We start from the raw sequence: 17707 nt of genomic DNA, 5'->3' as shown, positions 1-17707 counted from the left end.
ATTATAATTACTCATTATTACTCTCTTCGTCCCACTTTAGGAGTCCCGGTTGAGTTCGACACGAGTTTTAAGAAACGTAAAGAAAAGTTGATGAAAAAAGATAGTGGAATGTGAGTCCTACTTTTTTATATTTGTTCTAAAACAAAATGTGAGTGGAAAAATGTTAGTGGAATGTAGGGCCTAATACCATTTATGGAAAATTCCAACCGAGACTCCTAAAGTGGGACACGGGACACCCAAAAATGGTAAACCAGGACTCCTAAAGTGGGACGGAGGGAGTATTTTTTAGGATTCAAATTACTATGTGTCAGGAACCAAAGTGGACAATTAATGGGGGACAGAGGTACATAGAGTAATTTTCTAAACATAATTTTAAGAACCTTAAATGCATGAAGTTCATGTTAAATTCCAATTTACTAACACTAGTTTTAAATTGGAATTTAAATTACAAATTGTCATTTATGTATAAATATTGATTTTCAATGATACTCAAAATGATATTGTTTCATTAAAATTTAAAAAAATAAAAACAAGAAAAGAAGAAAAGGATACTTGTTTTACCACCAAAAGGCATTTTAATTTGAACACACGATTACGAAAAATTGAAAATTCTTAAATATCACCAAAAGTCATTTTAGTAAAAAATTTGATATAGTCCCACATATTGCTATATATTAGGGCATGATCATTAATATATTAATTTCTCCAAACCCAAAACCCAAAACATCTAAAACACCTAAAAGGCTAAAAATTCATCACTTTGCATATATAGCCTTATACTCCTTCCAAACCTGATCCAAAGGCTTAGCCAACATCTCAAGAAAATACTCATCCTTATAAACCTCCCTCATCTTGTTATTCAAATCCACCGTAAACCCTTCCCTCAAACCATCACAATACTCCAAAAACCTCGCTGTCACGCCGTACCCCTCGTCCCACCGCCCCCCCTCCCCGGGCTTCGTATACCCCTCGGAAACAAAGTACTTCGACTTCATCACCACATAATCCGCAATCCCCTCGGTCAATCCCCCCGGGGCCGTTCCCCGCCCCGACCACTGGAAAATGTGGGTGGTTTCGTGGTACATGAGCGCCGTGAAGTCGAACTTGGCGTCGCCGAAGCTCATGATGCCGTTGTCGTTCACGTAGATGTTCTCCCCGCCCGTCTCCGCCAGCGTGTCGTCGTCGAGGCGCTTGACGACGACGTTCAGGACGGGGACGTCTTTTCGGTCGGCGGGGGAATTTTGGCGGAAGAGCTTCCAGATGAATTCGTTGATGGATTGCTCGGTGGCGATGGTGAAGGCGGCGCCGATTTCGCGGTCGAAGCGGATGCCGCCCGGGGTGGTGGTGGAGTTGTTTGTGACGATGATTTTGGCGCTAGGGTTTGTTGTAGTAGAAATGATGCATAGAGGAGAAATGAAGCTAGGAAAAATTGGAGGGTTTTGGCCATGGCTGATGGTTTGGGGTTTGACTTGAGAAATGTTTTGTGCGTGTGTAAATATATATATATATATATATATATATATATATATATAGAGCAGTGATATGTGGCAAATGCCCCTTAAGTATATAACTAGAGAACAAATCACAGCCACAAGATTAAGAAAATCAAGGGCTAGTTTTAACACGTGATTTTCGAATTTAAAGGAGAAATCAGTTCACTCTAACACAAATTTACTTCACTATACAAGGCGGGGGTATAATGGACATTTCTCTAATAAAATTAGGTTAACAATTTTAATTACGCAAATCAATCGATCCCGCCTTCACTGTTCTTCCCGTCGTCTCCATCCATCGTCGCCGTCTTCTCGTTCCTGCAATCGCCGCCGTTTCCATCCATCGCGTCTGCAATCGCCGTCGCCTTCATCCATAGTCGAACAATGAATCCAAATCAGAAAGATTTTTCAAAATGCAAGTTGTTCTACTAGTTTATGATTTAGATTTCTCATTCTAATTTAGATTTAGTTTTAGAATAAAAGTTAGTTTTGAGAATTCTGCAAATTCAATCATATGAACATCTGCTTACAGTTAATCACTACAGTTAACTACTTCTATTTTTTTGTGTAGGTTTTGATCGAGAGAAAAAAAGAAAAACAACAACCGTAGACTCCGATCGTGAGTATTACATTATTAGTGAAGTATTACATTAACAAATACATACTCTGTTTTTCACTTAGTGAAGTATTACATTATTAGAGTGAAGTGTTTGTGAAGTATTACACTATTCTAGTGCTATAGTGAAGTGGTTGTCATCTATTCTTGTAGTGCTTTGTTTTTCCATTTCAGTGAAGTAAAACATGGTTAGAGTGAAGTAGTCCAGTGTTAGAGTGAAGTGTCTGTCATCTATGCTTGTAGTGCTCTGTTTTATCAATTCAGTGAAGTAAAACATGGTTAGAGTTAAGTATTTTAGTGTTATAGTGAAGTTTCTGTCATCTATGCTTCTAGTGCTTTGTTTTTCCATTTCAGTGAAGTAAAACATGGTTAGAGTGAAGTAAAACGTGGTTAGAGTGAAGTAGTCCATGGTTAGAGTGAAGTGTTTGTTATCTACAATGAAGTAAAATTTTTTGTATTATGCTTGATATTTCAGTGGAAAAAAGGTTGGCAGAAATTGCGGCTGAGATTGTACCAATCGACATACTTAAAGGTTTCATGAAATAATTTCAGTCTTTTGATTCTATATGCATATGAAAAGAAAGAATATTCTAATTTTATGTATTTCTATAGAACAAATGAAAGGTCATAAAGATTCAGCAAATGAAGCAATTGTTGTCGAGAAAAGAATGAAGAATCGGGAGGATGAAACACTTAATGCCGAGAAAAGGATGAAAAATCGGGAGGATAGACCTTCCAAACAAAAAACTACAGCTTCTACTACAAATGAAGCAGATGTTGCAGATGTTGCAGAGAAAAGGATGAAGAATAGGGAGGATAAACCTTCCAAACAAAATACTACTGATTATTCTGAAAAGAGGTCGAAGTATATTCATGATAGACCTCAATGTGAGTTATTTAATTATTTAGTATCTTAATGAAATATATTATGTATATGGCACAAATTAGAGTTAAGTGTCTGTCATCTATGATTGTAGTGCTCTGTTTTTCCATTCAGTAAAGTAAAACAAGGTTAGAGTGAAGTAAAACAAGGCTAGAGTGAAGTATCCCAGTGTTAGAGTGAACTACAATATTTGCTTACAGTGAAGTGTATTGTGCATGCTTGTATTGCTTTGTTTTTCCAGTTCAGTGATGTAAAACATGCTTGTAGTGAAGTATTCCAGTGTTAGAGTGAAGTGTCTGTCATCTATGATTGTAGTGCTCTGTAATTACATTTCAGTGAAGTAAAACATGGTTAGAGTGAAGTAAAACATGGTTAGATTGAAGTGTCTGTCATCTATGATTGTAGTGCTCTGTAATTACATTTCAGTGAAGTAAAACATGGTTAGAGTGAAGTATTCCAGTGTTAGAGTGAAGTGTCTGTAAACTATGATTGTAGTGCTCTGTAATTCCATTTCAGTGAAGTATTCCAGTATTAGAGTGAAGTGTTTGTGATACAGTACAGTGAAGTAATTTTTTTTGTATTATTTCTTCTAGGCTCAAAGAGAAAAGGTTTAAAAGATGACAATGAAGAGTCTGCTGCAAAGAAGCAGAATAAGGCTAAAGGAAAGAAAAAAATGGTGTCGGATGATTTTGAAAATATTAAAATCAGGAGACCGAAACTTGTTGTCAAGGTAGGAATTAAAAATCTAGTTGATGCCATAGAGAAGATGAACAAAAGACAACTAGCTGCGCTGGAAGAGATGGGATTCGGGCAGCTTGTCCATCTAAAGATCAGAAGTATTCCTGCGGAAATGGCATTTTCACTCCTGGAGAATTTTAATCTAGACAACTGCACAAGAATCAAGTTAATTGATGATGAGCCGTTGCATATCACTGAGGAGGATGTGCATGCGACCTTAGGATTGCTAAGAGGGGAGTGGAAGATAAATATTGAAAAGAAGTATTACATAAACGATGATATGCAGAACATTGCAAAAGCTTTGAAGAAGGACAGAAATTCAATCTACGCAACTGATTTGCAAGACCAGCTTGATACTGATGTAGATGGTGGTGAGTTGTTTAAAAAAGTTTTTCTTGTACTGTTGGACTCTGTGCTGATCTCACCATCTGCAAATGGGATTTGTGATGGAAGAATATTGGACTATATAGACAACATTTTCAATGTGAGAAAGTACAACTGGTGCAACTATGTTTTGAATGTGCTAATCACAGCACATGATAGCTGGAAAAAAAAAGAACAAATCCACTCCATTCACTGGACCCATCACTTTCTTATTGGTGAGTTTTCTAATTTAAGCACAACTTATAGTGAAGTAAAACATGGTTAGAGTGAAGTATTCCAGTGTTAGAGTGAAGTGTCTGTCATCTATGATTGTAGTGCTTTGTTTTTCCATTTCAGTGAAGTAAAACATAGTTAGAGTGAAGTATTCCAGTGTTAGAGTGAAGTGTTTGTCGTCCCAGCTTATAATCCATGTTTGAACCTTTTTGCAGGCATGCTATGTTGATAGGGTTGTCTACAGGACGAGGATGGTGGTTCGAAGATTTCCCACTGTCCGGAACTGGACAACCACCCTTCTTAGGGAAAGAGGTCAGTTGGAATTCAAAAATGGTGGTGTTATAGGCCGAGAAAGCATAGAAAGCATTATTCACCCGGTCTCCATTGAAGCTTTATATGTCAATAATGATTCAATCATTGTCACTGCCCCTGTCCCTTCTACCACTGAGAATACTCTCCCACCAAATGATGAAGCTCCTGTGAAAACTCTTCCAACAACCGAAGCTCCTTCAACTAATGAAGCTCCTGGGAATACTTTGCCAACAACTGAGGAAGCTTCTTCAAATGATGAAATAAAAAGTTCAATAAGGGAAGCTACAGCTTCTATTAAAAAAATGATGAACTGTATAAAGAATGCTCCGGCAACTAGCAAAGACATCAATTGCTTCAAGGTTGTAGCAGTAACTGCCCTTAGAATGGTGGGTGTCGAGGTTGCTCGAGTAGAACAAGCTGTGTCAAATCCAATTGATAATATGACACATGCTATGGAAGTCGATCAAGAGGATAATCCAGAGTGGATTGATCTCATGGAAAAGATGATGGAAATCTATGATGAAAAGAGCAAACTAGTGGCTGAAGGCACATCAATTTTTCCTGATATTAACTTGGAAAAGAAAGATGTAAGTTGAAGTGTTGTAATGATGCAAACAATTTGATTTTGATTTTGGTCTGTTGTGTTTTAAAACTTGACATATGATTCAGGGTGAACTAAAAAAATTTCTATGATGCTGTATTTTAATTTATAATACTTTTTTACTTCTTGTTTATATCTACCTTTTAAGTTTTTGTATTTATGATTAAATACATATCACTATATGCAGGTGACAAAAGAATTTTGTGCTGATCTAACTAAAGGAGGATTACAAAACACACAATTGAAGGTAATACAGATATCTAGTACATTTGTATTGTGGTATTTATATTTGATATTCTTTTCTTGTTATGAAAATAGGATGACAATGTGGATGCCCAAATTGCGTCTGCATTAGAAGCGTTCATGGGGATAGGTGGTGATGATGAATGCATTCAGTCAGAATTGAAAGAAGCTGAACAAAATCGTACAGCCGAATTAGTAGTTTACGATCCGGATATTGTAAGAATTGATAAAATGCTTATTGTGAAGTAAAACATGACTAGAGTGAAGTATTCAAGGGTTAGAGTGAAGTGTTTGTCATCTATGCTTGTAGTGCTTTGATTTTCGATTGCAGTGAAGTAAAACATGGTTAAAGTGAAGTATTCTAGTGTTAGAGTGAAGTCTCTGTCATCCATGCTTAAAGTGCTTTGTTTTTCCATTTCAGTGAAGTAAAACATGGCTAGAGTGAAGTATTCTAGTGTTAGAGTGAAGTGTCTGTCATCTATGATTGTAGTGCTTTGTTTTTCCATTTCAGTGATGTAAAACATGCTTGTAGTGAAGTAGTCCAGTGTTAGAGTGAAGTGTTCCAGTTATAGAGTGAAGTGTCTGTTTATCCATGCTTGTAGTGCTTTTTTTTCCATTTCAGTAAAACATGGTTATTGTGAAGTAAAACTTGCTCTATTTTTCTATTTCAGTAATGTAAAAATACACATCCAGTGAACTATATGTCTTATAAAGTGAAGTATATAAACATTATAGTGAAGTTTTCATCTCATTCTTGCCCTGACAGGCAAGTGCTAGGATTGAACAAATGGCAATACGTTCAAAAGCTGAGAAGAGAAAAGCCGCTGCTCTGCGATCTCCATTCTATGAAAGAATGGTTAAGGAAAAAACAAAGTTTACCTTGCAAGAGTCACAAATACTTTTTTGGATTATGACAACACCTAAATTAAATGAGTAAGATTTATATTATAGTTCTTATTTAGAAGAAAAAATATACAAAAGAAATCTTAACACACATACATGTTTGAACAGGGACAACATATTGTATGATGATGATGTTGTAATTGTAACAAAAAGAGAATTTTGTTCACTGTTGCCGCATGAGCTAGTAGAAGTGGGTGTGATCAACGCGTGGGCATCTTATTTGAATAACATGGAAGAATACAGGGCTCTATCTTCATCGAGGCGCCTGTTTTTTACAACATACCTATGTGTAAGAATAGTATAAATTTTGAAAAATGAACTGATGGTATATGTTCATTATAAAGCATGTTTACTTCACTATATGTTCACTATAGTGAATTATTTATATCCAGATTTGACTTGTCTCATCTTTCAGCTGTATACAGTTGTACAACGGCCTGATGGGGCGGACATCAACACCACAATTGATAGATTCTGTAGCAATCTAGAAGATGAGATTAAAAAAATTCTGTATTTCAAGTGGGTCGACGTAGATTTGGTAAAATTGAATATAAAAGATTCTTTGTTATATTCACTGTTGTTTTTATTCTGAAATTGTTATCATCTTTGTAGGTGTTCTTTCCAATTTGTGCTGCGGAACATTACTACACCATATGCTTTAGATTTAGCACTAAAAGCATAGTGGTGATTGACAATTCAAAGAATGGTAGTGATGAGGACATCACAATCAATTATGGTAGCATACCTGAAACTGTGGTAAGTATACATGATATATAGTGAAGTATTTTGTGATTACAGTGAACTAGAATACTCTTTACAGTGAACTACCTCTGATATTCATGATAATATATTGCAGAGAATGTATTTTTGTCATTATTTGACAAAAATGGGTTATCACGTGCAATGCAAATCAATAAAGGATGTTACCATAAAGAGGCTAAAAATGTCTTGGAGAACAACATCAAATGCAGAAGATTGTGGAGTTTTTTGGATGAGACATATGGAATGTTATTATGGTGAGCGGGAACAAGATTGGAAATGTGGATTATCTACAAGGAGCAAGGGAATACTCCAAAGACTAAGAGCAAAGTATTGCAGCGCATTAATGTTGTCAGAAATAAACCATGAGTCATTAAAAAACATGGTAACAACATCAAAGCATTATAAAGAATGTGAGAAAAACATGGACATAGATGTGGAAAACATGATTGTAAACTTCAAGCGTTCATGAACTATTGTACAAAACTTCATTTAAATTCAATAGTTAGTTCCTATTTACTGTCGAGCTATTTACTTCACTATATGCACAATATAGTTCACTATATACACAATATACTTCACTATATACACAATGCACATCATTGGAGTGAAGTAAAACAAAGCTAGAGTGAAGTATTACAGTGTTAGAGTGAAGTGTCTGTTTATCCATGCTTGTGGTGCTCTGTAATTCCATTTCAGTGAAGTAAAACATGGTTAGAGTGAAGTACAACATGGTTAGAGTGAAGTAAAACATGGTTAGAGTGAAGTGTCTGTCATCTATGCTTGTAGTGCTTTGTTTTTCCATTTCAGTGAAGTAAAACAAGGCTAGAGTGAAGTATTCCAGTGTTAGAGTGAAGTGTTTGTCATCTATGATTGTAGTGCTCTGTAATTCCATTTCAGTGAAGTAAAACATGGTTAAAGTGAAGTAAAACATGGTTAGAGTGAAGTGTCTGTCACCCATGCTTGTAGTGCTTTGTTTTTCCATCTCAGTGAAGTAAACCATGGTAAGAGTGAAGTAAAACAAGGCTAGAGTGAAGTATTCCAGTGTTAGAGTGAAGTTTCTGTCATCTATGATGGTAATGCTTTGTTTTTCCATTTCAGTGATGTAAAACAAGGCTAGAGTGAAGTATTCCAATGTTAGAGTGAAGTATTTGTCATCTATTCTTGTTTATTACACGATAATCAATATTACATCACTATAAATGAACCAAAACATGTAATAAGCGAACTAAAGACTTGTAAGCAGTAAAACGAACACAAATAAAATTGAATTTATTCGCAATTGAGCTTAACATAAAAACAAAGTTTGAATTGAGATAAAAATCACTCAAAAGTGTAATAAAAATGAGTCATTGGTGCTCTAAAAAGGCTACAAAGTGAACTGTTTCTTTCCAAATACTCACTGCCTCTGTTTTGCCTTCTCATTCACCTTTTTGCAGTTCCTGGAATCATGGTGTCCAATCACATGACAATTTACACACTTTCGGCCTGGTTTCATTGCTAACTTCATTGCCGACTCCTTCTTGGATTTTCTCCTACTACCACTTCCCTTTGTACTGACAACATTAGGAGGATGAACTTCAATAATGTTTGGAACTTGTGAGCCATAGAAATTCTCAATCAATGCTCTCTTCTCTGTCGAAGACAGAACAACACTTCCGAGAAGCTGCTTCTTACCTTCTTCAATAATTGCAGTAAATGCATTGATTTGGTCAATGTTCCCTTCAATACTTTGTGCTATTTCAAAGAATAATGCATACAAGTTTTTAAATGCAATCTTCTTCTCGTCCACAACAGAGAGTATTTCTTCATCATCACAAAAGCCTCCATGTATTGGCTTCACAAACTGTGACTTCAACCATCTCCATCCATGCAAATTCTCGGGTATCAACTTAACAAACTTATATTTCAACACACAAAGTATATGGCTGCACAATAGACCAAGTCTCTCAAACTTTTTACATCCACACAAATAGGTGTCATCGCCAATGGAGTAAGTCACTGTCCATGAGTTTGAATCCTTGTCATTTATGTTATATACTTCATTCTCTCTATTGGTAGACATTCCTAGAGTTGAACAAGACAAAGAGAAACATGCATAAACTATCTCCTCTTGAATTGCATTAAAAGCACTACCACTATATATTGTTGACGCATGTTTCTCAATTTCCAATTCTGTTCGCAATATAGGCACTTTTGTTGAATCATAGTATTCAAGCTTTGCGCTATTACTTCTCTGAGCCTCCAAAGCATGGTTATAGTTCATATAAAATAGCATAAGGTTAGCCCGACACTTTGAGTACCTTTTAAAGAAGCTATTCTGTGATTCAGACAAAGATGTTGTCTTTATCAACGAGCTCATCGGAAAATCACGGAAAAAGGCTGGAACCCAAAACTTTCTAGATGCAAACATTGATGAAAACCAGTCATTATTGGCCAGCCCATATCTTTCCATTATAGCATGCCAAGATTCTTCAAATGCATCAGGCTCTATCAACTCCGACCAAACACATGCATTCAATTCCTTCTTTAGTTCTTCACTACCAAGCATGTTCTTTGGCAATTTGTCAGCAACTTTATTCATTATATGCCACATGCACCACCTGTGTCTCGTACTAAGAAGAACCTCTGCAATAGCAACTTTCATTCCTAAATCTTGGTCGGTTACGATTAGCTTTGGAGCCACACCCATACATTTCACAAATTGTTTAAATAACCATTAAAGGAGTCGGCACTTTCCTTGGATAAAAGGCCAGCAGCAAATGTCACAGGGCGACCATGATTATCCTTGCCCGTAAATGGAGCAAATATCATGCAGTACCTACATGTTAAAATCACTATAAGACATAAATAATAATCACTTCACTCTAACACTGGAATACTTCACTCTAACACTGGAATACTTCACTGAAATGGAAAAACAAAGCACTACAATCATAGATGACAGACACTTCACTCTAGCCTTGTTTTACTTCACTCTAACCATGTTTTACTTCACTGAAATGGAATTACAGAGCACTACAATCATAGATGACAGACACTTCACTCTAACACTGGAATACTTCACTCTAGCCTTGTTTTACTTCACTCTTACCATGTTTTACTTGACTGAAATGGAAAAACAAAGCACTACAATCATAGATGACAGACACTTCACTCTAACCATGTTTTACTTCACTTTAACCATGTTTTACTTCACTGAAATGTAATTACAGAGCACTACAATCATAGATGACAGACACTTCACTCTAACACTGGAATACTTCACTCTAGCCTTGTTTTACTTCACTGCAATCGAAAATCAAAGCACTACAATCATAGATGACAGACACTTCACTCTAACACTGGAATACTTCACTACAAGCATGTTTTACATCACTGGACTGGAAAAACAAAGCAATACAAGCATGCACAATACACTTCACTGTAAGCAAATATTGTAGTTCACTAAATGCTCATTATACTTCACTAAAATGAATAAAAACAGTACAATATAAGCCATGCTCAATATACTTCACTGTAAGCTTATTGTAGTTCACTAAATGCTCAATAAAGAACAAGGCATGTGAATGTAATTAGTGTGCACGTACCTATTTGTTGAGTATGTCGTATCAAAAGAAACAATATCACCATACATATGATAATTTCTCTTGGCAGTTGGATCACACCAAAACAAACGTGTCAGTCTATCCTTTGAGTTGACCTCAAATTCATATGTAAATGCTCCACAAAGTTCCTTTTTCCTGCGCATCTCATTTAATAGCATTTGTGCATCAGCTCCTTCCACGTATGCTCTAAGGTCGCGTCTGTAGTTGCGTACTTCTAAAACAGTACACCCTACATAATCTAATCCACCAAGTACTTCCTTGAGTAAGCTAAAACTTAAAGTTGGACCGATATTTGCATTAGCGCAATCAAGTATGAATTTCTGATGGACTAAATCCAAATTGCGGTTCAACTTCATAAAACGCTTATGGCGTTCCTCAACCATCTCGTGATTATGTTCTTCAACAAAACTTTGTATAACATAACCAACACCCATAAAAAACTTCCAAGACACTTTAGCATTACAAAAGCACTTAATAGAAGAACGCTTGCGTTTCACCTCATGTTGTTCATTTTTTCTTTGCTTTGTACCTTCTCGGCTACACACCACATAAATCCAAGTAATGACATCTTTTTCCTTTTTTGATCCCTTCTTACGGGTGTCAAACCCAACATATCGAGCATAATTGTTGTAGAAGTCCAATGCACGATCAAGGGTCATGAAACTTTGTCCAATTTTTGGTTTCAAATCATCGGGACATTTTGGTACGTAAACCACTGTAAGAAATATATACTTCACTGTGAGCAAAAATATACTTCACTCTAACCATGTTTTACATCACTGAAATGGAAAAACAAAGCACTACAAGCATAGATGACAAATACTTCACTCTAGCCTTGTTTTACATCAATGAAATGGAAAAACAAAGCACTACACAGACACTTCACTCTAACCATGTTTTACTTCACTCTAACCATGTTTTACTTCACTCTAACCATGGACTACTTCACTCTAACCATGTTTTACTTCACTGAATAGAAAAACAGAGCACTACAATCATAGATGACAGAAACTTCACTATAACACTAGAATACTTCACTCTAACCATGTTTTACTTCACTGAAATGGAAAAACAAAGCACTGCAAGAATAGATGACAGACACTTCACTCTAACCATTTTTTACTTCACTCTAACCATGTTTTACTTCACTGAAATGGAATTACAGAGCACTGCAAGAATAGATGACAGACACTTCACTCTAACCATATTTTACTTCACTCTAACCATCTTTTACTTCACTCTAACCATGTTTTACTTCACTGAATGGAAAAACAGAGCACTACAATCATAGATGACAGACACTTCACTATAACACATGAATACTTCACTCTAACCATGTTTTACTTCACTTTAACCATGAATCACAAACACTTTACGCTAACACTGGAATACTTCACTTTAATTATGTTATACTTCACTGTAATGAATAATATACTTCAATACAAACAATATTTACTTCAATATAGAGCATATTTACTTCACTGTTCGTCACATATAGTTCACTCTAACGTTTTTTCACATCATACACGATCTAATCATGCTGAGCAACAACACTTAATTGATAATAATTGATAATTACCTTTAGATTCAGTTTCTCCTTCCTCTCCCGAAGAAGAGGAATCAGAATCGAAATAATCTTCCGATGAATGTATCGGAATTGAATCCATTTGAAGGAGTCCAGAAGTCGCGATGAAGGAATCAAATTGCGTTGGTTAATCCGGAGCGAATTTGATCAGTTGTGATGAATTCAATCAGAATCAAATCACGCTGATCGATCCAAACTAATTCGTGCTGATCGATCCAATCAGATTTGAGAAAATCGCGCTTGAATTCAATCAGAACGAAGCTGAATTTGGTTCAGATCTGAGAAATCGCGCTTGAATTTGATTCAGATCGGGAATTTCATATTTTTGGAAGAAATCCTAAGCTAAATTTGGTTCAAATTGGAGAATGATTTGGGAAGATTTTGACGATAAACTCACGATGGATGATTATAAATTTGATTAATTCATGTTGAAATATTGAATTCCCAAAATGCCCTTAGACAAGTATTTTCTCATAAAAATTTGAAAGTTTGTTTAAACCATAGGATTAATTTGGAGTATTAAGATGTGTGGCTGAGATTTGTTCTCTAGTTATACACTTAAAATTAGTTAGACCTTGATCACTTCTCTCTATATATATATATATAGGTTTGTGTTAAAATGACAACCCCTCTTAAAATGACAACATGACAACGCTTATACAGCAATATTATAAACGCTACACAGCAATATTACAAACACTACACAGCAATCTATAGATTGCTGTCTAACGTGTTGGATATTGCTGTTCAAGAAAAATTGTTGTTTAAAGGCCAGCAGTTGCTGCCCGTCTTTTTTGGGGTTTTTTTTTTTTGCCACGTGGCAACTTATTATTCGTCCACGTGTACAAATGATTGGCTAGGAATGGTGGTATGGTGTTACTTTAAGGGGTGGTGGCACCCAAACATGATAATGAGACTCTAGAGTCCCATTATCCACAAACCCACTCTTAAAGACCGAACCACCGAACCATACCAAATTAGGGTTTTTAGATCTAGTTTTTTATGGATGAGATACAGAAATTTATAAATTATTTTAGCCTTCATCACGAGCCTATTTTAATTCATCCGAAGGTAAAAAAGTCATACTAACATGTTACGAAGATTTAACTTCGTTCCAGAATATATTACTTCATTCTAGTAGGTTTTTACTTCATTCCAGTAGGTTTTTACTTCATTCCAGTACGTAAATGTGGTTTCGCCGTCGCGTGCCGTTCTTTCTCTCTACAATATCCATCACCACCGCCATGACGCTAATATTGGTTTAATAAACACATGGAATAATGTAATAAATTATTGGAATGAAGTATGTGTAGAAGCATTTGAAGTCCTACTGGAATGAAGTAAAAATGTTATCCAATGAAGTAATAACATTCATGAATGAAGTAATAAACTCACTTGAACAAATTGCATTTTTAAATGTTAATCAAGAAAAAACTCATGCAATGAATTTGAATGAAACATATGTTGAATCATTTCAAAACCTACTGGAAGCAAGTAAAAACATGTTGTAGTTTCAAGGTATTAGGTACAGAATGAAGTAATAAACCTATACAATGAAATAAAATGGGCTAGTAATGAAGCAGAAAAAATTTTCGCAGCAGCACATCTCATCAAAAAAACTAGATCTAATGGCGCAGATTTGATCTCTAGTTCGGTCTTTAAAATTGGTTCGACATTGATCACAACTCTATATATATATATATATATATATATATATATATATATATATAGAGTCCCATTATCCACAAATCCACTCTTAAAGACCGAACTACCGAACCCTACCAAACTAGGGCTTTTAGATCTAGTTTTTTATGGATAAGATACATAAATTTATAAATTATTTTCGCCTTCATCACGAGCCTATTTTAATTCATCCGAAGGTAAATAAGTTATACTAATATGCTACGAAGATTTAACTTCGTTCCAGAATATATTACTTCATTCTAGTAGGTTTTTACTTCATTCCAGTAGGTTTTTACTTCATTCTGGTACGTAAATGTGGTTTCGCTGTCGCGTGCCGTTCTTTCTCTCTACAATATCTATCACCATCGCCATAACGCTAATATGGTTTAATAATCACATGGAATAATGTAATAAATTATTGGAATGAAGTATGTGTAGAAGCATTTGAAGTCCTACCGGAATGAAGTAAAAATCTTATTTAATGAAGTAATAATGTTTCTGAATGAAGTAATAAACTCACTTGAATAAATTGCATTTTTAAATGTTAATCAAGCAAAAACCCACGTCAATGAATTTGAATGAAGCATATGTTGAATCATTTCAAAACCTACTGGAAGCAAGTAAAAACATATTGTAGTTTCAAGGTATTACGTACAGAATGAAGTAATAAACCTATACAATGAAGTAAAATGGGCTTGTAATGAAGCCGGAAAAATTTTCACAGCAGCACATCTCATCAAAAAAACTAGATCTAATGGCCCAGATTTGGTCTCTAGTTCGGTCTTTAAAATTGGTTCGACATTGATCACAACTCTATATATATATATATATATATATATATATATAGGGAAATGATCCAAATAAGTATCACTTTAAATCCAGAAATGAAGGCCGAATTTAGACCATAGGATTAGGTGTTTTAATCTTGAGATGAGAAGATCTAATGGCTTAAACATTTTCGCAAGTTTCTTTTTTTTATTCACTTATAATCCCAAAAGGTTAATAGTGTCATTCTAGTTCATTAGATTGTTATTCCAATTCCTATAATGATGCACGTCTCTCTTTCCATTAACAATTCCTTCCGTGATTGGGGAGTTAATTTTCATCGTCTTCATATCTTGCAGATTTTACATCTTCTTCAACAAATCTGCCATTATTATTGTTTCATATGCAATCATTTTCTTGTCCGATTCGTATGTTTTATTAATATTATTCTACACTCCGTCACCGATTGTTTCATCGGTAATTTAGGTTCATATCAGTTTTTTATATCGTAATTAATTTCTTTAGTCGGTTTTCATTGTTTAATATGTAAATTAGTTTTCGTAATTTTTTCTGATTCTGTTTAACAATATCAATTTTCATTTTAGTTGTTTTTTTGTGGCATAGATATATTGCACCGTTTCTCCATAAATGGAAAGAAAAGCGGCAGTCTAGAAGAAATTATGAACTTTGATACCATGTATTCTCCTTTTTGAAGTAACATCAGTTTAAGTTTTTTATTGGACTCCATTTTATTTGCATTGTCAAGTTGTTTAAAATTACTCAGTTCGTTCAGATTTGTATGAGGCATCCTGGTACTCGGTAGTTTTATGTAATGACTCGAATATTGGATTATTATGACCCAATTTACCCATAAGTTGACATGACCCAAATATTTGTTTAGTATGACCCAAAGAATGGCTGATGTTTGGGTTATTGTTTGTGTATTCTTTGGCCGTATTAATATTGAGTTTTTTTTAATATGTCAAAAACATGAGAATAATCTTGTATTTTATTTCAGTTTGTTTGATACGAATATTTCGATCAGATTTGTATGACGCATTTTGATACTCCTTAGTGTTATATAATAACCCAAATGTTGGTTTATTATGACACAAATTAACCATACGATGTTATGACCCAGATATTAATTTATTATGACCCAATGTATGAATTCTCAGATACTATTATTTTTTTTGTCTGATTATGCTCATTATGACTCTTACATGCATATATTATGACATGAAGTCATGAACTGTTAATTTACATAATCAAATTTTTCTCACAAGTTGCTTAGTTACTGTACAAAAATTCCCACAACAAATTAATGATTTTATTTTTTATCTTTTTTGCTCAAAATGACTCTAACATCTACGAAGTATGACATAGAGTCATCTTATACTGTGTTTTTACTTTTCAGAAGAGATCAAACAACCAACATATTTTACCTTGGTCATAGAGTCAGAAAAATAATTCATATTAAAATCTAATTTGAAGAAACAATAAAATCCAATGTCATTTTAAAGTATCACCCATTGAAGAAATAAAATGTTTGAAAATTCATATGTTAAATACGCACATAATTATATCAATGAAACATACTTTAAATCCAAAATTTATGACAAGGCCATCACAGAAGCTCTGTAGCTTGCTATCATCTTTTCAACGCCGATCATCATTTTCTTGTTGTCCGTTGCATAATGTTTGGATGTCGATGTTTTATGAAAAGGGAGCTGTGATTATTTTTGGCCAACTTCAACACAATAGTTTTTAGCTCTTAAATTCTGAAGCACACCATTATATCTAGTCGATAGTCCACAATTCCAATGGCCTTCTCTCGCCTATGTTGACTTCCATTAGAGAAAATAAACATTGCAGTCACTTATGACATAAAAGTGATACAAACATGACCTAATTCATATATTGCTACTACATAACCCATAAAACTATTCCAGTGCTAATCAGTGACCATACATTTATTTTAGGTGATTCCAAATTGAACGCAACTTATATAAACAATAACAGTTTGTAAACATGACACAAAACTGTTACATATATGACCTAATACGTTTCTTGTATATGAAATGAAATTCTGAGAGACATTCTTAGTTTTTTCTGTAAATCTGTTACCCATTTCCAAAAAAAAATATTAAAGTTTAGTTCACATTTCTCCATTACTGAAAAAGACATCTCGGTAAGTACCTTTTTTGGGACCATTCATATTTGCTTAGGCCTCGCCTTTGCCATCAATGATTCCCTCTCAATTGTTCTTCAAAGTTCTCCAACTAGATTGAGCGGCTATTCGAAACACAAGGTTAGAAAATTAGGGCTAAATTTAGAAATCCAAACAATCGACACCGAAATGACCCCAACTAGGCGGCCAAATACCATTTTTCGGAGGTTGGTTTTGTGCTTCTTTCTTGTTCACCTTCATCCTTTCATAAACTTGTGGATAGCGAATAAAAATGCCAGAAATCGTGAATCAATTTTGACCCAAAAACTAAAAATAGAAGTTATTAGAAAGTTTTGTTAACCATTACCGTGCACGATCCCTGCTCCGGCAGAGCGAGTGGTCGTCGTTGCTAAAGAAGCGTCGCTGTTGAGAGATATCGCCGATTTTGCTGAAGCGTGTGAAATAAAGTACAAGGGTTTTTTTGGTTTAGGAGTGAATGATTTTGTGTTTTGCTTTGAAGAAATGATAAACCTTTTGTCTCTCACCTAATATCTAGCGTAGGAAATGAAAATGTATTTTGCTATCAATATTAATAAATCCCATAAAATCCGCTCACTAAAACGGTAGGTGACGGTTCCTAATTTTTATGATTCCTAATTTACCCCTCACATGACACAAATCCGTCTTATTATGACCCAGCAAAAATGAGGAGTCATTCCAGATCGTGGTCATTAATCTCCAAATCTGACGG

The 17707-nt window shown here is 34.8% G+C and overlaps 2 protein-coding genes and 1 pseudogene across 2 annotated transcripts; all 3 read right to left on the bottom strand.

The window, feature by feature from the left end:
- Positions 1 to 755: 755 nt before the first annotated feature.
- On the bottom strand, positions 756 to 1868 carry LOC148933891 (uncharacterized). Its single transcript, XM_089061950.1, has 2 exons — positions 1768 to 1868; positions 756 to 1374 (listed from the first exon to the last, which is right to left on the bottom strand). The coding sequence occupies exons 1-2, from the start codon at positions 1866 to 1868 to the stop codon at positions 756 to 758; spliced, it is 720 nt and encodes a 239-aa protein (XP_088918076.1).
- Positions 1869 to 8544: 6676 nt separating this feature from the next.
- On the bottom strand, positions 8545 to 9959 carry LOC148933890 (protein FAR1-RELATED SEQUENCE 5-like; annotated as a pseudogene).
- A 724-nt stretch (positions 9960 to 10683) lies between these two features.
- On the bottom strand, positions 10684 to 11412 carry LOC148933889 (protein FAR1-RELATED SEQUENCE 5-like). The gene has a single exon (XM_089061943.1). It carries the CDS (start codon positions 11410 to 11412, stop codon positions 10684 to 10686), a length of 729 nt encoding a protein of 242 aa, XP_088918069.1.
- Between the last annotated feature and the right edge of the window lie 6295 nt (positions 11413 to 17707).

The sequence above is a fragment of the Salvia hispanica genome, chromosome 1 (assembly GCF_029641045.1).
Source record: "Salvia hispanica isolate PSC_SH4W2 chromosome 1, Shi_PSC_v1, whole genome shotgun sequence".
NCBI lineage: Eukaryota > Viridiplantae > Streptophyta > Magnoliopsida > Lamiales > Lamiaceae > Salvia > Salvia hispanica.
The sequence above is the reverse complement of the archived record's forward strand: the minus strand, read 5'-3'. Positions and strand labels throughout refer to the sequence as shown.